Here is a 26,516-nt window from a genome sequence, read left to right on the forward strand (position 1 = left end):
CTACTTCCTTTACTCTTCCACTAAATTTCTAACAGTCCTAGAATAGAATATCTAGTCTCCTTCTATTTGTCAAGTACACCACTTCCTCACCTTCCCAGTCAGTGTCTGTGTGTTCAATGTATTAACTCTTAATCCTTGGGAACAGATGGATCATCTTCTACTGTTTCCATTCACTCACAGCTTGTTGCATGTATGACAGTATGCATTTTACCCACTATTGGCTTGCTGGGCCTGTAATAGCTGGATTTCTTAATTGAGTTTTCTCTCTGATGTCTTTGGTCAATAGGAGGTATTTTATTTCCCTCGTACCTATCAACAGCAAGGAGCTGCAGATGAGTATTTCCCAATCCACCACTTCGTGACATACTTTCTATAGTTAAGGCTCCTCCTAAAAATATTCTTACAATAATATGGATAGAGTTTTCTTTCACAGTGCAGCAGGGACTGTTACAGTGAATACCAAGGGAAAGGGTGCTGAACGTATCCAGTATAAGTTCATAGGCTTCCATGGCCAGTGTCATTTTGGATAAAATAATTTTGGGTACTGAGTGTCATTGCAACTATTACAACAGCTAAACTGCCAATGTTTTGACAGACTTGAGACAGTGAATTGCCCTGAAGAGGACCACAGCAGTTACATTGATGCAGCACAGTATTTTATGAAACAAAATGTATCCAGTGTTAGGGAGACAGAGCTTTATTTTATGTAGAGATCTAGCACTAATCAAGACTTAAAAATGAAATACAAACAATATTACACAATTCTTCAGTCATCAAAGGACCATACACCATGTACTATGCACAAAGAATTCAAAATTCCAAGAGCAAGACAAGAAAAATTTGGAGCACTATTAAGCCTGAAATGAATAAATACTGTTAAACTCCATTATAACAGTAGTACTCAAACAAATGATGTAACATTCACATCACTGGCCATTAAATTCAATGAACTCTTCCTAATAGCAGTTTAACAAAAGAGAGGCAAAAAATGGTCAATCAAAGGCAGATCCATTAGATTTAGTTAGATTGCACTGCATATCCCTCCACAATAAATCAGTTTTGCTAAATTATCAGTTACAGAGATCACAAAAATCATCAGCTCACTAAAAATCGCTTGTTCTTCCAGTTATGATGGCATTCAACCAAAGTGCTAAAATCTTCTGCAGCCTTTGAGCTGCTGTTGTAATGAGTCAGTGAGCTAAGACATATTTCCTGAGAGGCTGATATATATGGTAGAAACACCTATTTATGAAAGTGGAGATATGTAACTGACTTTTAATTATAGACCTATGTTCCTCCTTCCCCTGTTCTCAAAAACATTTGAAAAGGTATATTACAACAGAATACTGAACCATCTTTGAGAACATCCTTCTAATAGGACCTGAATTTGGCTTCCATAGAGGCTTTTATATTTAAAAAAAAAAAAAAAAAAAAAAAAAAAAAAAAAAAAAAATCAGTATATAATCTCAAGAAATAAGCAATAAAAATTACTCTGTTGGCATTATCCCTGATGTTGCCAAAGCTTTCAGGTGTGCATATTGGCATATTGTAACATTTCGCAGGTCAATAAATCATTCAGGAAGTCACATCAGTTGATGATAAAAACAAACAACAAGAAGCAGCCACAAGAACTGAAAAATTTAATGTGAAACTGGACCTGGGCATTTGTGTGTCATGCACTAACAACACAAAGATGATATGAACAAAATGAATTTTGAGTGGAAATGTGACGAGAGTGGAAGAAATGCCAGATAAAGAGCATGAATTGTAATTACTTGTAGGGAATTGCAGTTGAACGAGATTGGGAAATTTATCATTTACATGTTGTGGTAAATTTGATGGCCAACATAAAAGATGAAGTGTATGTGAAACTAGCCAGGGGTTTCACAGATCTACTGAAAAGAAAAAAGAAAAATCAACAGCATACCAGGTATGGAAGGACTGAATATTGGTGAGTGGATGTGGAGACTTGAAAAGTTGACCTATGAGTTGCATCAGTCTGGCATTAGATGAAATGAAACACCTGATGAATTCTTGTATAAGTAGGGTATGCTGCCATCAGTAGCTAACCAATGGGTTTATTATGGTTTAAAGCTTGAGGCAAGCTCAGTGAACAGGGTGCATCAAAATACTGAACCACAGTCAAAATTTTTCTTTACTAGACAATGGATACAAGCCCAGATTTAGCACATCCAACAACATATTTAACACAGTTCAGCAGCAATCTGAGAGAAGAGCAACAAAATGCCATCAAATACACGCTACATTATTTGCAAGGTATTACAAATGATGTACTGATCTGCACTAACTGCAAGTTTGGTACGAAAATTGGAATGTATATCACTGCAGATATGGGAGCTTGCCAAAATATACATACAGTACAGCTGCAGGAAAAGCTAAGCTTTCACATAAACATTGCTCTCTTTTTGCATGTCTTACCCATTAAGACATATCAAACACAAATGTGTCAGTGAAATTTTAAATGATGACATACATATCTAGTCTTCTGGGCCCAAATTTTTTCTAAGTGGGTGGTCCTCAAATTGTTAAGCTCTGAATCAGAGTCAAATGCCTCCAAGGTGTCAGCTCAGTTGAGACCTTTTGTATTATCTTTGTTCTTCTTTGAGTCAGTGGCAGTTGTTATGGAGACGGTACGAGAAGAAGTTATGGAGTGGTTGATATGAAGTTGTTGTGTTCAAATGTATGGATTGTGTCAGAATGGAGACAGATTTGTGAAATTGTAGTGAAATATGAAATGATTAAAATAAAAGGAATGATGAAGAAGTTTAATCACACAGTGTCTAAACTGTCAAACCTACAAGAGCTTGACCATACCACCTAGACAAAAGTATTGTTTTCAGTGAGACATGTTTTCTACAAGCAATGACATTGGCAAGAAGCTATAAGAACCAGATGAGTACATTTTATTTTAATTATTATTTTGATCCTCCTCCTTGCCTAAAATGGCTACACTGAAGTAACAGAGGGTAGGATGGTAATACTCTATAAGTTCTTCTCAGCAGCTCTTTACATAGAGCCTGTTGACAGTACACTAACTTCCTTATGACGTTTATTGTCAACAGTCAACCACAGTTTGAAAACAACAGTAACATTATTAAGTACAATGTGTGTGTGTGTGTGTGTGTGTGTGTGTGTGTGTGTTTGTGTGTGTGTGTTATTTCATAGAAGTAGCCAATTGTAACTGCTTCTGACTGTCAATGTATAACTTGACTCATTTGACATCTCACTTAGGTTCAAAGTAACTCACAAAAATAAAGTGGGAGACACAGATGTACTCAATGAATTTGAAAAAGTGGTGAAAAACCACTAAGTAAAGGATGTAAACTGTACTGGATAGGGAATGAGAGGGGAAGAAATGGAGTGGCAATAGTGGTCAGAGAGGGTCTGCAGGAGGAGGTGGAAGGTATCAATGATCGAATGATAAAAGCCAGAGTACGAGTGAAAGGAAAAAGCATTGAAATCATCCAAGCATATGCCCCACAGGTGGGGTGTACAAAAAAAGAGAAGGAGGAATTTGAAGATGACATGCAAAAGCAGCTAAATGGAGGTAATCAGATTATAATAGGGGACCTCAATGCACATGTTGGCACAGACAGGAAAGGATTCGAGGAGATAATGGGACCAGAGGGCTGGGGGAACCGAAATAGAGAAGGAAAATTGTTGCTGGAATTCTGCAAGAGGAATGGGCTGGCAATCGCAAATTCCTGGTACAAGAAGAGAAGTAGCCACAAAATAACTTGGTACAGTGGAGACTGGTCCCAAACTTCAGTAGTAGACTATGTACTAGTGGATAGGCAGATGGTGAGCAGCCTCACAGATGTTAAGGTCATTCCATCTGAGGCCTTAGACAGTGACCATCGGCTGTTGGTAGCCACCCTGAGAGAGAAAAAAGATAGGAGGGCAACAGATATACAGGAGAAAAGGTTGAAGACATGGATGCTGAAAGAGGATGAACGGAGGACCCAGTACCAGACACTGATCAGGAAGAAGCTGCCAAAGGAAGATCAGAGAACAGTGGAAGAAGAATGGGGAGATTTTAAGAGGGCTCTAGTTGAGGCAGCTGAGTCTGTGTGCGGAAGAACTAGCACAAAGAGGAGAAGTAAGGAAACCCCATGGTGGAACAACATATGCAAAGAGGCAGTACTTCAAAAGAACAAAGCCTTCAGAGAATGGTTCCAGACCCGAACAGAGGAAGCTAGGGTAAAATATAAGGAAAGCAAGAAAGCGGCACAGACCATAGTAAGGGCGGAGAAGAAGAAGTGGATGGAAAAATGGACAAGAATGTTAGAAGAGGACAGTGAAGGGAACAAAAAAGTACTTTACACCATGGTAAGAAATAAGAGGAACGACAGAAGCGAGTGCCTGAGGATCATGGATAATAATGGAAGAGTTGTGGAGGAAATGCATGAGCTCAAAAAGATTTGGAAGGAGTACTTTGAAGATCTGTTGAATGCTGCCAAGCGGGTAACTAACAGGGATGGAGAGCCTAAAGCAGCAGACGATTATAATAGTGGGGAAATTGATGATCTAACTTGGAATGAAGTGGAAGAAGCCATAAAGAGGATGAAAGGGGGCAAGGCACCAGGTTGGGACGAAGTAACAGTGGATATGATACGAGCAGCAGGAGAAGTAGGAACCCAGTGGCTATACAGAGTGCTGAGGGTGGTGTGGAAGGAGAACAGAATTCCTGAGGATTGGAAGAAAGGAATTATAGTCCCGATCTTCAAGAAAGGGGATAAAAGGAGATGTGAGAACTATAGAGGAATCACCCTGCTATGCCACTGTGGAAAAATCTATGAAAAGATCCTGGAGAAGAGAATAAGAAGCAGTATTGAAAGTAGACTGCAAGAGGAGCAGTATGGTTTCAGACCGGGAAGATCAACAACGGACCTCATATTTGCGGTAAGGCAACTGCAGGAAAGGCACTATGAGTACGGGAAGGACTTAATCATGGCCTTTTTAGATATTGAGAAGGCGTATGACAGTATCTGTAGGGACAAGCTCTGGGATGTGCTGAACGCAAAAGGGATAGATGAAGAGATAACACGAAAAGTCAGAAAAATATATGAGGGAAGTGAGAGTTGTGTGAAAGTGGGGAGGGAACGTACTGAATGGTTCAAGCTGGAAAATGGGCTGCGACAGGGAAGTGCACTTTCGCCTTTATTGTTTATTATTGTTATGGATGAAATCCTACAGCAAGTATCAGATGCAATTGGAGATCATAAAATGAAAGCAGTGCTTTTTGCCGATGACCTGATGTTATGGGGAAATTGCGAGAAGGAGGTGCAAGAGCAGTTAGATGTATGGGAGGCAACGGCAGCACAATATGGAATGCATTTCTCTGCAAAGAAAAGTGAAATAATTGTCACAACAAGGAAGAAGAATAGGCCAAATGTGGATATAACTTGTGGAGGGGAAAAACTACAAGTGGTAGAGAACTTCAAGTACCTGGGAAGCATGATTGAAAGTAAGGGGGGAAACGCAATGGAAATAAATGAAAGGTGCAGAAAAGCAGGGCAGTTCTACAAATGCATTAGGGGGCTTATTTGGAGCAAGGAGGTGCCACAGAAATCCAAGGGAATTATATACCGAACCTACTTTGTCCCCATATTGACATACGGAAGTGAGACATGGGTAATGCACAAAAGCGACAAAAGTAGAATACAGGCTAGCGAAATGAAGTTCCAGAGGAGCAGGTTGAGTGTAACGAGACGAGACAGATTGCGAAATGTGTATGTGAGGGAAAGAATGTGTATGTGAGGGAAAGACTAAAGGAGGAACCAGTACAGGACAGGATAGAAAAATCAAGACTGCAGTGGTATGGACACATGAAGAGAATGGATGAGGGAAGAATTCCAAAGAGGATGTTTGATCTGCAACTGGAGGGGAAGAGGCCCAGAGGAAGACCAAGAGATAGATGGGTGAAGGGAGTGAAGGAATGTGTGACGAGAAGAGGAGAGAACTGGACGAAGGTGGAAGAGGGGGAATGGTGGAAAGACAGAACACGATGGAGAGACTTGTGTTCCCGACAGACCCAGCCAGTGGCTGGAAACTGTCCAAGATGATGATGATGAATATTTTGCTAGTTCTTTACTAACACAGGCCAGCTGTGATTTAATTAAGGCAGATTCAGGAATTACTTTGTGTTTTAGGTGTGTATCAGAGTGAAACACTAGCAAACACATGGGAATAGAGCTTGATGACTGCAATTCCCCAGTTAAAAAAAAAAAAAAATAAAAATATATATATATATATATGTTTCCAATGTCTTACTGACACTTGGTTAATCAGAAATACGGCACTAGAGGAGTTCCAAAAGAAAGAGGGGTGAGATCAACCACAACAGTTTTTAAGGAAATATCCTGGCATTTACATGAAATGTTTAGAGAAAAACGGGGGAACCTATGACATAATTGTGGAAAGGAAATTTTAACCTGCTCCTATGAGATACAGTCATAATAAATGTTCCTGCTGCAGATATCTTTATAAGAAACAAGACATGTATGGAAAATTGTGTTCAAATATTGCAAAATATATTTTGTTGGTTTTGTTGATATGAAGTGTGCTCACCTTAGAAGAATTGATGCATTTCATGTTCTTGCATAAAAACATATTTTCACAGCTAATTGTCAGAGACCTCTTTTCATAGTAGTCCCATTCATGGTATGGGAATAGGTGGCCAGATAAGCCACTGTTACTGTCTGCAAGCAAACAGAGTTTCTCATCTTCCCTGGAAAATAATAAGTAGATATATATAACATTCATTGCTGTAACTGAAGCAGAGCAAGTAATTCATTGTTATGAAGAAATTGAACAGCTAGAGAACACAGATGGCATCCATTTATAAAGTGAATAATATGAGCTACAAAATGAAATGTGTAAAAAGTCATTATTAAGAAATAAATTGTTCACAACAGACTGGACAGTAACACAGATATGAACACAATACTGAATCTTCTACTGAGGGCCAATGAGTCATTCTTTTGATACAAACAACCACTGCAGAAGAAACTTAATGACAAATGATAAAAGCCACAACAAATTTTGGAAATATAATGCAACTGACGTGAAATATGTGATACTATTACCTCATTAGCACTGTACAAACTATGGCACATAAGCAAATAATGCTACAATTATCTTGCATCATTTGTAAATAGCACACAGACAACAGTATATTTCAAAGAAGATAAATAAGATGGCAGCCAGTGCTTGTCAGAGTGACAGAAGGAAACTGTGACAGCCAACTTGTTGAAATGGCATCAGTGCATTTGTGTGTCCAGTATTGTTCTTCACAGGCACACACAAACATCCATATCAGGCCCCTTGGAACCGAAACTGTGCATGTGCACAGAAATAATATCTCCATTAACAGAGTATTGAAAAGCCCTTGATGGGAGCAAACAACAGAAGGAGAAAATTTAATGCTATAATTTGAAATAAACTTCGCAGGTCATTTCCACAAATCAAGATTTACACTAAGCTGATGGTAGAAATGTAGAGGAGAATCAATGCTACAACTGCAGGTAACATGAGCTCAAATCAGTATCTATAAACAAAGTCAGTATCACAATCAAGAACATGCAGAAAATTCCAAATCCAGAAAGCAAAATAATATTTTTTTGTGAATTGGTGTACAGAGGCTTCAAGAACAAGGTATGAACTGTCAACCTGGCCACCAGGCAATGTGTTTATTTCCTGTAGTAGTCTCTCTAGGGGACAATGCCTTGTTGAAGCACTGATCCTGCTGTAGTGCAGCTACTGGCAGGGTCTCCCATACCAGAAAGGCATCAGCACTTGAAGTGGACAAAGAGTGTCCCACAACATCCCTCCCATATCCATTACAACAGTCCTTCCTCAATTCCCCAGATACCCAAACCAAGATGTGACGCAATCTGTGTCTAGGAGTGCATAGCACATGGGCCGATATGTCATTTATGGAGCCTCGTGGATACCCAACAACCTCCCTAGGTAATTAACCTTGCACTGCTTGGGGCTCTGTGCCCTTGACGAATAAATCCCCAATTCTTGTGGGGCCAAAATGGAGAACAAAGAACAAAATAAAACAAAAACTGAAGGATGTGATGAGTCTTCAAACACACAGTGTTTGGGCTGGAACTGATGGAATCTGTTTCTACAGCTGGATCAGGTGACAGGCACGTCCAAGTAGTGGAACTTGTCACTGAGAGGTGAAAGAAGGGGGTAGTCAGACCTACCTCTAAGCCAGGGAACAAGAGAGGGAAGAATCTAATACTCTCACTTCTCAGGATAATCAGATAGATAAAAGCTGAGGCAAGAAATAGGGAAACAGACCCATAGTGCTGCAGGAATGTGGTTATCCAATAGGGATACCCACCTGTCAACATGACCTAGCAGCAGATTGTTCAGACGGATCTCTTTGAGAAGAAAGGGGAGGAAGCAAGCACAGGCCCCCAATTCAGGTCGGTTTACATGGACAAAGACTCTTTGTCTGTAAGGATATGAAATTGGTGACCTGTCTTATGTAGATGGTGCGAATCTTCAAGACCACAAAGATGTCAATTTTGGTACTGAAACAAGGGTACTTCTCCAAAGATTCTCTTCAAGAAGGTATGACCACAGAAGGTCTCAACACAGGACTGGAGGGTAATCAGTCAAAAGGTTATATTGGTCAGGCAAACCCTTGTGGTGTCTGTCTGTGAAAAATTCCTGAGGGTAATGCAAAAACAGGACCTGAAAGTCTATTCAGGATTCTTGCAGGTTATGATGAGGATAATCAGATACATCAGAAGTGACCATAGCTCCAAGCTGGAGACTACAAGTGTTGTAAATAAACCTCCAACACAGTAAAAGGGCAACAGCTGTCTGAATCATGTACCAGGAGGCAAGAGGTGGATGTGAATGTAGGCTTTCCCGGTGCATACTGCTGATTAAATCTTATTGGTCTTCCATCTGGGTAGCTGCGTCAAAAATCTATGACATTTTGATGCAGCTACCCAGATGGAAACCAGAAGATGATGAGAATGACACTCATCAAAACATCGCGGATTTTCAATGCAGCTACCCGGATGGAAGCCTGAGAAGTTTTCATCAAGAGGGGATGTGGCTGTGGTCCAGGGATCCTGTTTATATAAAAGAGACATTTCAGGCATTGGAGGAACTGAAGGTAAGTTTATTTGTGCTAGAAATCTAAAGAACTCCAAAACATGCATTTATGTAAAGAACTGAATTTCATGCCAATGGTTACCTTTTGTTCCAGGGACTTAGTGACATCATTATGAAACAGAGTGAGGGAGGAAATGCAAGGGTAATTGTATGGGCCTCAACTTACCTTCTGATGACAGTACTCCATCTCCTGGAAGTGACAAGACTAGTAGACAGCTGCTAACAGAAGAATGAACAACTGTTGGTTAGTTGTGATAACAATGCCCACAACCTGGTGTGGGGAAGCAGCAATAGCAACTTGAAAACCTTGAACACAACAATAGGGAATTTACTTTCAGGAATAGAAGATGGGAAAAAGTACCTGACATAACTTTTGGGTCCACTCTAATGGGTAGGCATTAGAGCCATTCTTATCTGAGCACATGTATGTTAAGTTAGAGATTGAAAGTGGGTGTTAAACAGACCATTGCCTATAGGAATCCTAGGAACACAGACAGAGTCTGTTATAGAAAGATCTCAACTTCTGCTTATCTGAAGTCAGATCTTCAATAAGAAATCCAGTAGATCCCGAGGAAATGGCAGACACACCAACATCCTCCATTACAAACTCATATTTCGAAAACTGTCCAATCACCAGGAAGTGCACAAACAGAAATATACCCAGGAAAACCAACAATCTGGAAGTGCAAGGAAAACTGGTAAGATAACTTTTCAAACTTGCAATAAGGAAAGGACAATGCAAAAAATATCTTGAAGCCCTGACAAAATACAACCATGTGACTAAGCAAGCAAAACTATCATTCTAGAAGATTCAGCTACTGTACCAGATTTTCATCCTCACCAGAAAATCAACTAATTAAGGAGGAAGATGGTGAGTATACAAGGATGGCATATGAGATGCTGGATGTGCTCCTCAGGACTCATTTCCCTCAATACACTCTGGCAGACAATACAAAGAGATTCAGTCGCTGAGAGGCACTGCTTTGCAGGTAATCAAAGGGAGAACTGGGAAGCTCCCAGAAAATGTGTAAACTTCAAAAACATTCAGTGGGCAGTGGGATCATTTCAACCATTTAAGTCAATAATCCCACATGGAATCAATTAACAGGAGAGAGATTAATTATATTCCTACAAAGACTGTTTAGGATCAGCCTAACATCAGGAACGATTCCCAATGCTTGGAGGATAGTGAGGGTTGTTTTCAGTCTGAAGCCAAAGAGAACTTATCACACCAAGACTAAGGATATGAGACCAATCAGTCTGTCCTCCTTTCTTCCAAAGACATTAAAAAAATGTGTGCATTAGGGAAAAGAAGTTAACTGAGGTTCCTCTGCATGTGAACTAACACACATATCAACCAGACACATAATGAGAAACAGCACTTCACCAACTTGTTGGGAAGGTGGTAAAAGTTCTAAAATTTCACGACATCGCTCTTTGTATCTGTCAGGACATCAGAGGCCTTTTTTTCTTCAGTGGCTCACATTTAATGCTGTGTATCTGATTAGCTTTGAAGGAATAGATGTAGTCACTTTTTCTGTCAGCCTGCGGTTCTCCTGCTCTAGAAGCTCAACACCAGCTTTCAATCTACCGAATCTGATTTACAATTTCCTGACTGAAACATGGCCCATTTGGACACTGTCTAGGTCAGTTTGTTCATTAAAGAGTAGAAAACTTCTTCACTTCTTGAGAGCAATTGACAATGTCATCATAGAATGCCAAAGTGATTCCACAATCATATTCAATGGTAGGTAAGAATAACGTGATATGGTGTTCGTTGGCACGACTGTCAAGGTGCTAGCATTCACTTGCTGTGACATGGCATTGTCTTCTGTCTTCAGTTATTACTGCAGAGAATCATACCATTTTGGCTGCTTGCCTCCAGAATTTTCTCAATAAGAGGCAGTTGACTGACAACCCCACAGGTGGTCATGGCTGTGGCTGACAGGGATGACATCGGGTAGCTGGCAGATCCTGATGCAGTACTGTGTCCCACCTGCTGCTGCTGCTCTAGTTTGCGGTGCCACTAATACGACGTGGTTGCTGATGCAGAATGCATCACATACTCGATCAACAACTGCTACTACACACATGTGATGAGTGAATCCACTTCAAAATTTAATGAAAGAGAAGCAGTGGTTGGGAAGGGAGTGATACAGAGTTGTAGCCTATCCCCAATGTTATTAGATCTGTATCTTGAGCAAGCAGTAAAGCAAACAAAAGAAAAATTTGGAGTAGGAATTAAAATCGACAGAGAAGAAATAAAAACTTTGAGGTTCACCGATGATATTGTAATTCTGTCAGAGAGAGCAAAGGACATGGAGTATGGAAGTGAAACGTGGATGATAAATAGTTTAGACAAGAAGGAAATAGAAGCTTTTGAAATGTGGTGCTACAGAAGAATGCTGAAGATAAGATGGGTAGATCACATAACCAATGAGGAGGTATTGAATAGAATTGGAGAGAAGAGAAATTTGTGGCACAACTTGACCAGAAAAAGGGATCGGTTGGTGGGGCATATTCTGAGGCATCAAGGGATCACCAATTTAGCATTGGAGGGCTGTGTAGAGGGAGACCAAGAGATGAATACACTAAACAGATTCAGAAGGATGTAGGTTGCAGTAGGTACTGGGAGATGAAGAAGCTTGCACAGGATAGAGTAGCATTGAGAGCTGCATCAAACCAGACTCTGGACTGAAGACCACAACAACAACAACAACAACAACAAAGTCTACGAATATAACTGATAACACATTGCTCTACTAAACACTTCAGGCATATGTTATTTAGAACACTGACTGTCAATAACAAATTATTCCCTAAAAAAATGACAACTAAACCAGGCACTATTATATGTGGTGATGGTTGTAGCAGCCACCTTACAGTATACACAAGTGTCCTGGAAATATATACACAGATAGGATGTTACGTAAGTGCCTGAGACCAACAGCAGATGTGAATCAACAAGGTTACTTGTGTTGAATTTGAAGAAATTGTGTAAAAATGGCGTACACCATGATAATAATAAAATGTTAAGAGATTTGTGCGTATTTGAGGGTGAAGATAATATGCTATTATGCTTAAAAGCATACATGTGTTTCAATACATCGATTGCATGTAAATGCTTAAAGATGAATAAATAAATAAATAAAAAGTATTAAATGATTCATCAAATCAGCATTTAGAAGGTTATAAAACCACAACTATATCTATATGACCACTCTGTGATTCATAATTAAGTGGGGTACTTACATCCAGTGAAGGCTGAGGCGAGAATGCTGATATATTGCTGTAAAGGGTCTGCATCTGAACAAATATGTTTCCTTTGAATGCCAAGGCTCTATGGGAGGTAATGTTTGACATGGATAGAATGGCACTGTCAAAATGAAAACACTATTGTCTGTTAGTATGTGTACTGTGAACTGAAGCATGCAGCTGACCCTTGGCAAGGAAGAGGTCAATATCAAAGAAAGTGGCTTAGGATTTGGAATAGAACCACATAAGATTTAACTGGGAGAGTATATTTATAGATTCCAAAAATTTTACCAGGTCAGCCTCACCATGAGTCTATATGGCAAATATGTCATCAATCTATCTAAACCAAACCAGAGGCTGAAGGCTTATGGATCCCAGGGAAGCCACATCCAAGTGACCCATGAAAGGGTTGGCGTAGGAAGGAGCCACCCTGTTTCCCATGGCCATGACCCTGATCTCTTTGTGCATCTGTTCCTCAAAGGTGAAGTTGTTGTTGATAAGTATATAGTTGATTGAAGTGAGCAAGAAGGACATCACAGGGGTGGAATCAGCTGGGTGTTGACACAGGAAATGTTCCTCAGAAGACAGATCATGTAAATGGGTGATGATAAAACAAAGGGAGGTGGCATCAATGGTGACAAGCAAAAAGAATGGTGGGAATGGGTCCCCTGACCCAGGGTTCTGGGTGACTTTTCTGAACCATCCCCATTTCCTACACCTCATCAGTTGTTTTTCATCACCACACTTCCTTCCCCTTCAACCTTTCTGCCAGAAAAAGGAGACACTGGCTCCAAAAGCTTGCAGATTTCCCTTTCAATATATGTGTGTTCCCCTGCCACCACGTAGTGAGCAGATTTTTTTATCCATCCAATTATATTATAACTAAAAACAAAGATGATGTGACTTAGTAAACGAAAGCACTGGCAGGTCGATAGACCTGCCAGTGCTTTCGTTTGGTGAGTCACATCATCTTTGTTTTTAGATATATTTTTCCCACGCGGAATGTTTCCCTCTATTATATCCAATTATATTATAAGTATTTTGTTGAATTGACACCTTTTATATTTGCGCGATTTATTGTGTAATCAACATTTAACAGATTACTTTTAGTACTCAGGTGGATGACATCACACTATACATTGTTTAGAGTCAATTGCCAGACATCTCATCTAAAGTTCTAAAGCATTTTGTAACTGGTTTCAATCTTCTGATGACTTTACTAAACAGTGAATGACAGCATCATGTGCAAAAAATCTAAGAGGGCTGCTCAGATTGTCTCCTCAATCATTTACATTGATTAGGAACAGCAGAGGGCCTATAACACTTCTTTGGGGAATGCCAAGTATCACTTCTGTTTTATTCAATGTCTTTCCACCAATTAGTAGGAACTGTGATATTTCTGTCAGGAAATCACACACCCAATTATCCAGCTGAGACAATACTTCGTTGGCACACAATTTGATTAGAAGATGCTGGTGAAGGATGATGCTAAAAGCCCTCTGCAAATCTAGAAATATGGAATACATTTGAGATCCCCTGTTGATAGCACACTTTACTTCATGTGAATAAAAGGCTAGTTGGGTTTAACAAAAATGAAATTTTCTGAATCTGTGCTATTTGTCAATAGATCATTTTCTTTGAGGTAATTTACGATGTCTGAACACAGTATATGCTCCAAAATCCAACTGCAAATCAATGTAAGTAATATGAGTCTGTAATTAAGCAGATTACTCCTATTTCCTTTATGGACCACTGGTGTGATCTATGCAACTTACCAATCTTTAGATAAGGATCTTTCATCAAGAAGGCTATTGTACATGGTTGCTAAGTATGGAACAACTGTGTCAGCATATACTGAAAGGAACCTAGTTGGTATACAATCTGGATGAGAGGATTTGCCTTTATTAAGAGATTTAAGCTGCTTTGTTACACTGAGGACATCAACTCTGAAGTTACTCACATTGACTGCCAATCTTGATTCAAATTCTGGAGTATTTACTTCATTTAATTTGGTGAGGAAATTTCAAACAACAGTGTTTAGTAACACCACTTAAGTGGCACTGTCATCGGTAACATTACCATTGCTACTGCGCAGTGATGGTATTGATAAAACCAGAATCTCTTTGGATTCTTTGCCAGATTTTCAGATGGAGCTTCATTGTGGAAACTATTAAAAGCATCTCATATTGAATTGTGCACCAAATTTTGAGCTTGAGCAAAACATTGACAGCCTTGGGGATATTGCTTTCTTTTGAATTTGGCATGCTTCTGCAACTGTGTTCTGGCCTGTTTTGTGTACCATGGCAGACCAGAACCATTTCATATTAATTTATTTGTTATATATCTTCCTATTTGCTCAGGATTATCTGTTGCTAAGAGGTCAGGTATGTTTTCAAAAACCATTCACACTTTGAGTGGGCTGCTGAACTACGTGCTCAAAATAATCTTTGGAGAAAACATTCAGTATGATTTCAGACAGCATTTTACACCACCACCAATTTTAAACATATATTTTCACCAACATATCAAGGATGGATTGAAGTCACTGCCAACTGTAATTTTATGAGTGGGATATCTATTTGAAATGAGACTGAAGTTTTCTTTGAAACATTCAACAACTGTATGGCCTGAATTGGGGGATTGATAAAACAAACCAATTATTAATTTATTCTGATTGTCAGCTGTAACCCTAACCCACCCTAACTCACAGGAACTATCCTCTTCAATTTCATTACAAGGTAAACTACTCCTAATACCAATAAATATGCCTCCAAAGATGGTAACGAATCTGTTTTTTCTGAACTCCATTGGGACCTTTGTAAAAATTTCAGCTGGCTTTAGCCAGCTTTCAGTAGCTATAACAGTTTCAACTTAAGTGTTTTTTATTAGCACTTGGAGCTCAAGTTCTTTCCCAAAACAGCTATGACAATTTACAACTAAAATACAGTCAGAGCCTCTGATTCAGATGCTCCACACAGCTACAAGTCCGTATCATGGGCCATGGGATTGCATTATATTCTATCCCATTTATATTGAATGAAGGATGAGACATTATGTAACAATATGTTAACAGTCCTTTTTCATGGCCTTATCATTTACCTTTGATACCGTCCTGTCTCCGAGTCTCGTTTGGATACTGGGAGTAGTCTGTGTTTTCTGAGAGTTGGTTACCAGCCATCTGCTCAACCCACTTCTAGGAGGACCAGGATTTTCCTTCGGGGTTATCTCCCTTAGCCGATATGTTCTGGTTATTTAAAGGTGCCAGAAATAAGTTCACCTTTCATCATCTTCCATTGGCTTTGTAGTCTGTATCCATTATGTGTCATACATTGCCTAGGGATCTCACGACTCATGCCTTCTCGGATGTGTGAGTAGGGTCTGTTGGCAGAGCTGCATCGAAATCCTTGAGGTCTTTTTGATTTCTCAAATTTCAGTGGGCATTTCCCAGAGTTTTGTTTCTGCAAAGAGGTATCGGCAGCCTGAGCAGACTCCGAGGCCCTTTGCCAGCCTTTGATCGTTGGAGAATAGAAAAGAGAAATGAACAACACCCTCAGGCCTCGAAACCTAATACCACTGGGGTTGAAAGAGTAAGAGTTGGCCAAGGGAGGCTGATAGTGAAGAAAACAGAAGAAGCCTGACACAAGTAAGTGGAAGTAATGTCATACTAAGCTAAGGGCCAATGTGGCTGCCACCCACATACTCCCAAGACAGGAATGGTGCTACACCGACTGCTACATCTCTTCAACAAATGTTGGAAGAAGAAGAGTATTCCCAAAGACTGGAAAACAGCTAGAGTGATATCAATTTTTAAAAAAGGAGATAAAAGCCTATGCAGTAATTACAGAGGAATAAGTTTACTGGACTCATTGTACAAGGTGTATGCTGAGATTATAAATACAAGACTTAAAAACATAGCAGAGGCAGTTCTGCATGAGGAACAAATGGGTTTTAGGAAAGGATGATCCACAATAGATGCAGTTTTTATTCTACAGCAAATAATAGAAAAACAGAGAGAGAATAATATAGAAACACACATTGCTTTTATTGACTTTAAAAAAAGCTTTTAACAATGTCAATAGACAGTACTTTGGGAAATAATGATGAATCGCGGATATCCAAAGCATGTACTAAATGTGATAAAAAGTTTATATCAAGACACAAATATCACTCAAGATCTCAATGGTAAAACAACTAATGAGATACCAACTAACAAAGGGGTACGACAAGGCTACTGCATCTCTCCAACTTCATTCAACATCTACATTAATGAAATAATACATATATGGAAATCAGAATTTCAGAAAGGCATCTACCTAGACAGGAGTAGTCTTTTAAATAATTTACTATATGTTGATGATGCAGTGATCCTAGCAGACAAGGAAGATGACCTGAATCTACTTGCTAGAACAAATAAGTGCAAAATTTAACATGGAAATTTCAAAAGAAGACACTAAGACAATGACCTTCATGGGGAAGGAACCAATCAGAACCAAAATAGTGACAGATCAGAAGATTTTAGAGTAAGTAAACCATTTCAATTACCTCAGATGTGGAATGACTTATGTCTACATCATAGATATTGAAATTAAGCTTAGTAAATTCAGCCAGGTATGCAAAACAATTCACAGAAACCTAAAAAACAAAACCAGGAAAGACACTCAAATTAAATTTAACAAAACTGTTGCAATTCCCACACTGCTCAATGGAAGTGAGAGTTGGATGATTACCCAGAAGCAAGAAAGTCGGATTCAGGCACAAGAAATGAAATTCCTTAGAGGTGTTAAAGGTTGCACAGGAGAAAACAGGCTAAGAAATCAAGATATTAGAGATGAACTGCAAATCTTAAGCCTCATTGATAAAATTTGAGATTACAGATGCAAATGGAATGAATGTCTACAAAGAATGGAGAGTGAGAGACTTCCCTTAAAGGCAAGAAATTATAAGTGTCATTGGAGAAGAGACCGGCAGAGATGGGTACCGTAACAGGCAATTCCTGCCTAATACCTGAAGAGAAGATGAAGATGATGATGTTAACAATGGTTCAGATGGCTCTGAGCACTATGGGACGTAACTGCTGAGGTCATCATTCCCCTGGAACTTAGAACTACTTAAACCTAACTAACCTAAGGACATCACACACATCCATGCCTGAGGCAGGATTCGAACCTGCGACCGTAGTGGTCGCGTGGCTCCAGACTGTAGCGCCTAGAACTGCTCGGCCACTCCGGCCAGCTGATGTTAACAGTCTATCAGGTAACTCTCAAAGGCGCATTATGCAAACTATACATACACACAGGAAGTAGTAATTTAATTATCAAGCCTCTCACCATACAAAGCATCTTTATATTCATGCTGCTGTAAATTAAGACGCAAGTAACAGTGTGCTCACAAAGATCAAGAGTTATTAATCCACATACAATACACACAAACAATGAAACAGTACAGTGAACAGTAGAACACATCTGGGGACAAGCACCTGCAACACTGTCCTTAAATAGGGAAGAGCTCCAGGAGATGGCATAGCAGTTGCTGCGCCATATGCACGAGTTGTTGGAGCCTCTGGTGGCAGGCCTACACAGATGCCAATAGCAGAACCTTTGAGTATAGAGTGCTGGCAGCCATACCTGTGGTGTGTATCCAAGTATGAATTATAGGGTTGTAGCATCCCTCATCCCTTGAGGAAAGGCTGTTCCTCCAATGTGGACATTGGGATGACTGTTGACACATCCATGGCATCTATGGTAGGTGGCACAGGTGATGATGGCAGTAGGAAGATTCTGGGCAGAATCTGGTGAGTGGGCTGGAGATGGCACAGCCCCCTCCACCCCCACCCCACTGAACATCCCCAGATGCTTGAGCAGAGGCTTTAGGGATGTCAGTGTTAAGGGCTGCAACAGTGCCAGCCATTGGGAGTGCAAATGTCAACAGAGCCTCAAAGGAAGGGGTGGCAGCAAGTGTCAAGGCACCAGACCGCAGAGGAGGGCAGGAGGCTGTGACACCTACAAGAAAGGCAGGTTTGCCCTGCAGCAAAGGCATCTTGCAAGACCTGGACAGATGGTGAGGGAGGAGGTGGAGATGGCAGTAGCATGTCTGTGGACCTCACTGTGGCATGAAGAGACAGCTGATAATGATGGTACACCACCCGTCTGTCACTGGGGTACACCATACAGAAGTGGCGGCTGGGGAAGCCATGGACCATGGCAGAAATCCACTTTGTTGGAAGCCAAACCCTCATGCCCAGACCATGGGGCTTGGAGCGAAAAAAATGAGGACCGCGTTAATGGACATAGGTGCAGCAGCATGAGCAGGAGGGGGAGGGTGTGGGGTTGGTGACCACAGAACATCCCAGCTGACTTCCATCTCCCACTGGTGTAAATCCGTAGGAACTCAAGAAACGCATTAAGGCATTGTCGGTGGAAGAGTCCATGATGTACTTCTCCAATGGAACCTTGAACATGCAGATGAGATGTTCCACTTCAACATTAGCTTGAAAATGGATAGGAGGAGCAGTCATGTGGCAAATGTCTTACGGGTGCAGAAATTGTAGAAGATCTGAGGCACAAATTGCGGACCACTATCTGTCACAAGTGTATACGGCAATCCTTCAATACAGAAAAGTGTGGAACCATAGCCACAGCTAGTGTCAAAGGCCAACTCACAAATATGGAAATTTAGAGAGGGTGCTGAGAACCAACAACAACCAATAAGAAGTATGGAAATGTCCCACAAAATCAACATGGACGCATTCCCACAGATATTTCAGTGCAGACCACGTAGAGAATAATGCACAGGGTGTTGCCTGTTGTTTAGCATACTGACAGCAGCTGTGACAAGGTACTTAATGTCACCATTGATGCTGGGCCAAAAACCATGCCAATGACTTGGTACACAAGACCCCCCAGTGTCCCTGATGTAAGAGTTGAAACACATCCTGTCAAGGCATGCCTGGGATCACAATGCTGGGTGACAGCCCACGTGCAGTTAAGAAAACAATACCCTCAAACACTGAAAGGTAGTGATGGAGCGCAAAATAGTTATGTAAAGAATCAGAAGCCCTGACCAGAATCCTGCCCAGCCAACCATGCTGAACAGGTGAGAACAACTTGGTACAAAACTAGATCAGCAGCAACAGGAGCTGTAATCCAAGAGCCTGTAATAGGAAACCATTTCATTGTACATTGCACCTCAACATCTAAGTGAAAACAAAGGAGGTCATCCTGACCAAAAGTAGGATCCAGCCCCATCAGAAGCTGGGACAGTACTACAGCATTGGTAAGCTGTGCAGTAGACCAAAAACATACTTCATAGCTGTAGCCAGACAGAAACAAGGCCCAACAATGGAGACGATGTCTTGTTGGGCAATGAGGCAGAAGGATTAAACAGTGAAACCAAAGGCTTGTGGTATGCATTGAGAAGATGGGACTTAGACTCATGCAAGAATACATGAAACTTTTGAGGGTGTACACAGCTGCATGCACTGCCTTTTCCAATTGAGAATAGTGCTGCTGAGTAGAGTTATGCATTTTTTTATCCATAAGCTATGAAACACTTGAAACATTCCTCCTAGAGATGTGCAAGAATGGCCCCAACACTAACTGGAGGCATCTTTAGGCAAGACCAGGTGGTGGGCAGGATGGAAGATAACCACACAAGGAGCAGAATGCAATTTAGATTTCAAAAGTGTGAATGCATACCCACGTGCTAGTGTTCACTGAAAATTAATGTCCTTGTGGAGGATGGACCAAGATGGCCACAGCCAGAATGAATTTGTGATAGTAGGCAATTTTCTCTAGAAATGCTTGGAGTTCTTTGACATTTGTATGGTGAGGCACAGCTGTGGCAGCTGCAATATGATGATGCAAAGGTAGCAAACCCCAAATACACAAATGACAGCCAAAAAAAGTGGGACTTGGCAATCATCCATGAATGCACCCTTCATGAAAATGTCATTGAGATAGTTACTGCACCCTGAAAAGGGCACTTCATCTGTTCCAGAAAATGCTGAAAATTGCTGGGGCTGTAGCCACATCAATCGGGAGGTGCCAGTATTGGTACAACCTGAAGGGCATGTTAATCACAAGGAGCCATTCTGGATTCTCATCCAATGTAACATGAAAATAGACTTCAGATAAATCATTTTAGAAAAAAATTGGCCAATAACTTGTCTTAATGGGGAAAGGGTAAGGGTAGATTGAGCATTAACAAACACTTTAAAGTCACAACAGAGCTAACGCTGTCTATTCAGTTTTTTAACAATCATGAGGTGGGTAGACCACTCACTTGAGATAATAGGCTGGATGACTGCCATGACCTCAGTCTGTCCAACTTAGATATCACTTGATCATGCATGGCCACCAGAATAGGGCATGCACAGAAGAAACGTGGCCATGGCATAGGTTTCAGGGTAATGTGGGCCATAAAATTAGTGGCATGACCTAACCCATCCACAAAAAATATAAGAGAACTCAGAATGTAAAGAATATAACTGCTGGTATTGAGACCTGGTCAGAAAAAAGTGCACTGCATCTGCAACAGGAAAACCAAAAGCACTGAAAGCATTCATACCAGATGAACTGTCGGTGTCAGTATCATCCTGAAACAAAACAAGCGCTGTATCATGTGTGAGATACAAAGGCGAGCGAGTGTGCTGGGACTTACCCCAGTTCACTGTCAGTAGTGCCACTTCACCTTAATGCATCTGCACTAAATAATAAAGCTAGAAAGCCAGAATTTGGTCAGAGTGTGCCTATGGAGCTCATAAATAATTGGTGCAAGTTTCAAAGCTAAAGAATGAAAATTACAACCAGAATCCACGTTTTTAAGAAAAATGGAAGGCACTAAAAACTGGACTTACAAACGTCAAAATTTGTTTTATGCTTCAGTTCACCCTAAAAATCGTAACTAAGAGACCACATTAAGCTATCTCTTACAGTTTTTGAGTAATTAAGTGAAAATCAGTTTTGTAACTAAAATATACCCAATTGTAGTAGATTAAGTACCTGTTATTTTAATAGTAGAGAATTTTGGTTACAGCAAATGACAAAACTTACTAAACTATAGAGCTATACCAAATTTTAGAACTTTAATAACAATAACATTCAATACAAGTTCTAGTAAAGGTATGATTCAGAGGTAACGATCTCCCATTAGTTCCACTATAAAAAGTTTTTATTCAAGTGAGCTGAAACTTTTTCTGTGCTTCCAAACAACTTACTTAAATACATGTAAAAATTAAGAAGATACTGAATTAATTCATAGCTTTGTTCTTAAAGCTTACATGTCCGACAAAGTGGTCGTTCACAGGCTGCTGCTGTGCACAAAAGGCAGATAACAGCAGATGTTCTCTCAGCCGTCTGCTGCAGCACATATATAAATACAGCTCAAGAGGCAGGTGAGAGATTAACTTTGCACTTAGCCACTGTAAGATCCACATCTGTTATATGTTGGATCACGCTCTGCCTCGGATGATGTCGGACTGTGACAAATCGCAAATTTGCGGTAAAAACGGATAGAGAACCCGCAAGGACTGTGTACCATCCTGGATCACTTAGGATTCTTTAAAGTGCCATCTGTGATAATTACAAATCTGCTTGGCAAGTGGCGACTATTATTTCCACTTTTATGGTGCGCATTTATTTCAAACATTCATTTGAGTATTATAAGTCAGGGCAAAAGACAATCTGGTAGGAACATACCATAGAGGTCATCTCTGAACTGCTAGTTATGGTATTTATGATAGAAATATATACAGTCAATTAAACATAGTGAATTTTAAAGTGTTGTACATGAGAGACTTTACTCAATATATGTACGAACTAGAACTTTATACTTTCATTTAAAAACATAATCCTGATCCCGCTAAGTAGCAGGAGAATAGGAACATTTCTTTCAGTGGGTTGAAACAGAATGTGAATGTGCAGACTGCAAACTAAGGTTAGTATGTTTTCCTTTGCTTTCTGGTTGACCACAAAATTAGTTGCCAGGCTCATGTGAGAAAGACAGCGAACAAACAATCGTCTTATTTAACCCGCTACCCCACAATCCACTACCAAAGAAGTCAAGAAACTAACCACTGATCTATACATAATGGGAACCGTAAATTACCCCATAATTGGAATATGTTGCTTGTTGTAATTCACTGACCATTGAGTAACAGGAGACAACACCAGAGATCAACATAAATTTGTAAGTTCAGCAATGTAACAGCTGCACCTAGGTCCACTTGTAGCCGGAGCACTTTGTCCATCACTCACACCTCAATAAACAGTTTGATAGTATGCATAAGAACTGGAGACACACAATTAATGTCCACGTCCATACCTGCAGGAGAAGGCTGGTAACAACAGACAGATGGTATATGTCCTTTTTTTCTTGTAGTTGTTGCAGGTTGCCCAGAGCTTAGGGCATGTGGCCCTGTCATGTTGCATGAGACAGTGTGAGAGTGCTGAGTGCTGCCAATGCTGAGATTGTTATGGTTGCTGTTGTTGTTTGGCACGTCACTGCCCAGTGTGCCAAGAAAGCCACATTTGTACTACCGCTGCATCATCCTCCCCCTGAGTACTAAATGATATCCAATGACCAGGAACAGGAGCCACTGCAGCAGTATCACATCAAGCCTCACTTTGAACATCAGCAGCATGAAACACATATAAGGATTGGGCAATATTTAACATTTCACCCAAAGACAGATTTTTGCACTGTAGTGAGTGTTGACACACCTCTTTATCTGGTACCAACCAAATGATGGCATCGCAGACCATAGAATCAGCACTGGGATCATGATGGGCATCAGTGACAAATCTGCATTTGCAACCAAGGCCAAGGAGCTTGACCCCCCAAGATCAGTATGACCGAAATGGCTGTTTACAACACTGATAGAACTCAACACATGCTGCAGTGATATGCATGTATTTACAGTGATAATTAGGCAACAACCTACACATTTCACTAAAACAAAGGTGACAGTGGTTCCTGGAGAAGATCTAACTGGCACAACAACTGCTAAACCTGAGAGGGGAATCAAAGATAGAAAAAAGCCAAATGCATCTTAGCATGAGTGACACCAAAAGTGAGGAAGTATTGTTGAAGCTGCTTCTCATAAGCTTCCCAGTCTTCAGCCACATCATTGTAAGGGGGGAATGACAGCAGATATGCTGACAGTGTGAGAGCCTGCATAGTCAGTGTGGCTGACTAGTTTGTGATGGCAACTGTAAGAGCCTGCTGTTACTTGAGGAGAGATTTGAGCATTGCCTCCATGGACATGAGAACTGATGGAACAACCTAATAGACTTAGCATATGGAAATGACCCCACTCATTGCCAATTATGTGATAATGTAAGATACAAGTAATATTGTGGCCACAAAGAACAAATGCCAATGACAGAATGTTTGAATGTAGTACACTGACTGACTTCCCCATGACCCGTATCCAAGTATGATCTACAGAGCTATATCAGGTGACAAATACTTTCAGCATTTAATGAAGTTATATCCAGGTTGAATGATTAAATAAATTGCTTAAAATACCATATATAGTAAAACCACATATTGATGTTCCAGCACTTAATGTTTTCCCACTTTTTATGTTCATTTTAGTTGGTCACAACAGAAGTCCTATGCTCTCCGCACAATGGTTTCCCATCATTAACAATTAATTCTGTGTTACAATATTGCCCACATTTTAAGTTTTGTCTGAAGCCATCATGACTTTTTTCATTGATTTTCACACAGATTTCTGCAATAAGAGAATCATATTCTTGCTCAAAGTTAGCCTTAGAACAAAGCAGAAAACACAAACTGTACACAAAACTACTGATCACATAATGTAGTGTTGGTGTGGTAAGATTTTCATTGTTGGCATGTGGAGTCATGGCTGCCTGCATTTTAGGTTTCCAGTGTTTGTAAGGGTGGGAAAGTATGATGAGTCATTGCCTTAATGAAAATAATGATCTAAAGATCATGACTCTAGTAGCAACCTTCCTTCTGCTCATTGTGGTGTATTACAACAGCTTTAATTTAATTTCATGTTCATGTTTGTTTGCACAAACAAATGCAGCTTTTGAAGATGACTGTCTCTGTAATGAGCTTTCACAAATAACTATTATTTCCACATGAAACACATTAATTAAAGCTTTCGGCCATAAGGCCTTTCTCAGCAGTAGACACACATACACACACGTGTGCAAACACACACACACTCACTTAAACGCAACTTGCACACACATCTGCAGTCTCAGAGAGCTGAAACCACACTGCGAACAGCAGCACCAGTGCATGATGGGAGTGGTGACTGGGTGGGGGTAAGGAGGAGGCTGTGGCGGCGAGGGATAAAGATAGTATGGTGGGAGTAGCAGACAGTGAAGTGTTGCAGTTTAGACAAGGGACGGGAGAGAAGGTGCATAGGGGAGAGGGGATAAGTAGCGGAAAGGAGAGAAATAAAAAGAAATTAAAAGACTGGGTGTGGTGGTGAAATGACGGCTATTTAGTGCTGGAATGGGAACAGGGAAGAGGATGGGCATGTGAGGACAATGACTAATGAAGGTTAAGGCCAGGAGGGTTACGGGAACATAGGATGTATTGCAGGGAAAGTTCCCAACTGCGCAATTCAGAAAAGCTGGTGTTGGTGGGAAGGATGCATATGGCACAGGCTCTGAAGCAGTCATTGAGATTAGGGGTATCATGTTTGGCAGCATGTTCAGCAACAGGGTGGTCTACTTGTTTTTTGGCCACAGTTTGTCGGTGGCCATTCATGCGGACAGATAGCTTATTGGTTGTCATGCCTATATAGATTGCAGCACAGAGGTTGCAGCTTAGCTTGTAAATCACATGACTGGTTTCACAGGTAGCCCTGTCTTTGATGGGATTGGTGATGTTGGTGACCCGACTGGAGTTGGTGGTGGTAGGAGGATGTATGGGACAGGTCTTGCATCTAGGTCTATGAGCCATAAGGTAAGAGATTGGGAGCAGGGGTTGTGTAAGGATGGATGAGTATATTGTGTAGGTTCAGTGGACAGTGGAATACCATAGTAGGAGGGGTGGGAAGGATAGTGGGCAGGACATTTCTCATTTCAGGACACGATAAGAGGTAATCGAATCCCTGGCAGAGAATGTAATTCAGTTGCTCCAGTCCCGGATGGTACTGAGTTACGAGGGGAATGCTCCTTTGTGGCCGGACTGTGGGAGGTGGTGAAGGCCTGGGAAGATAGGGCATGGGACATTTGTTTTTGTACAAGGATGGTTGGATAATTACAGTCAGTGAAGGCTTCAGTGAGACACTTGATATATTTTGAGAGGGACTGCTCATCACTGCAGATGCGACGACCTTGGATGGCTATGCTGTACAGAAGGGACTTCTTGGTATGGAATGGGTGGTAGCTGTTGAAGTGGAGGTATTGCTGGTGGTTAATAGGTTTGATATGAATGGAGGTACTGATGTAGCCATCTCTGAGGTGAAGGTCAACATCGAGGAAAGTGGCTTGTTGGGTTGAGTAGGACCAGATTCTGGAGGAATGTGATTAAGGTGTCCTCATCTTCATTCCAGATAGCAAAGACGTCATCAATGAATCTGAAACCCAACCACCCCTTTGTGGCCGGTTACTGTGCCCCCACTAAGAGAATCTCTGCTCTCATAGACCAACACCTTCAGCCTATTACCCGGAACCTATCCTCCTATATAAAAGATACCAACCATTTCCTCGACCGACTCTCCACAGTTCCTGTCCCTTTACCACACAGTGCCCTGCTCATTACTATTGATGCCACCTCCCTATACACTAACATTTCTAATGACCATGGCCTTACTGCTATCGACACTACCATTCCAGATGACCTATGGAATCCAAACCAACAACCTCCTTCCTAGTCACCATGACCAACTATATCTTCACCCACAATTACTTCTCCTTTGAAGGCATTACCTACAAACAAATCCGCGGTACAGCTATGGGCACCCGCATGGCACCATCCTATGCTAACCTATTCATGGGCCATCTAGAGGAATCCTTCCTAAAAACCTATAATCCTAAACCCCTCACATGTTTCAGATTCATTGATGACATCTTTGCTATCTGGATTGAAGGCGAGGACACCTTAATCAC

General features: G+C 40.8%; 1 protein-coding gene across 2 annotated transcripts in view; it reads right to left on the reverse strand.

The window, feature by feature from the left end:
- The window catches only part of LOC126412402 (serine protease svh-1-like), a 467,630-nt gene that overhangs the window by 206,255 nt on the left and 234,859 nt on the right, over positions 1 to 26,516 (reverse strand). For both annotated transcript variants that reach the window (XM_050081990.1, XM_050082000.1), the window contains one exon: positions 6,592 to 6,751. In XM_050081990.1, the coding sequence (XP_049937947.1) occupies positions 6,592 to 6,751 (160 nt within the window). The remainder of the gene's footprint in view (positions 1 to 6,591; positions 6,752 to 26,516) is intronic.

This window comes from Schistocerca serialis, chromosome 1 (genome assembly GCF_023864345.2).
Source record: "Schistocerca serialis cubense isolate TAMUIC-IGC-003099 chromosome 1, iqSchSeri2.2, whole genome shotgun sequence".
Classification (NCBI taxonomy): Eukaryota; Metazoa; Arthropoda; class Insecta; order Orthoptera; family Acrididae; genus Schistocerca; species Schistocerca serialis.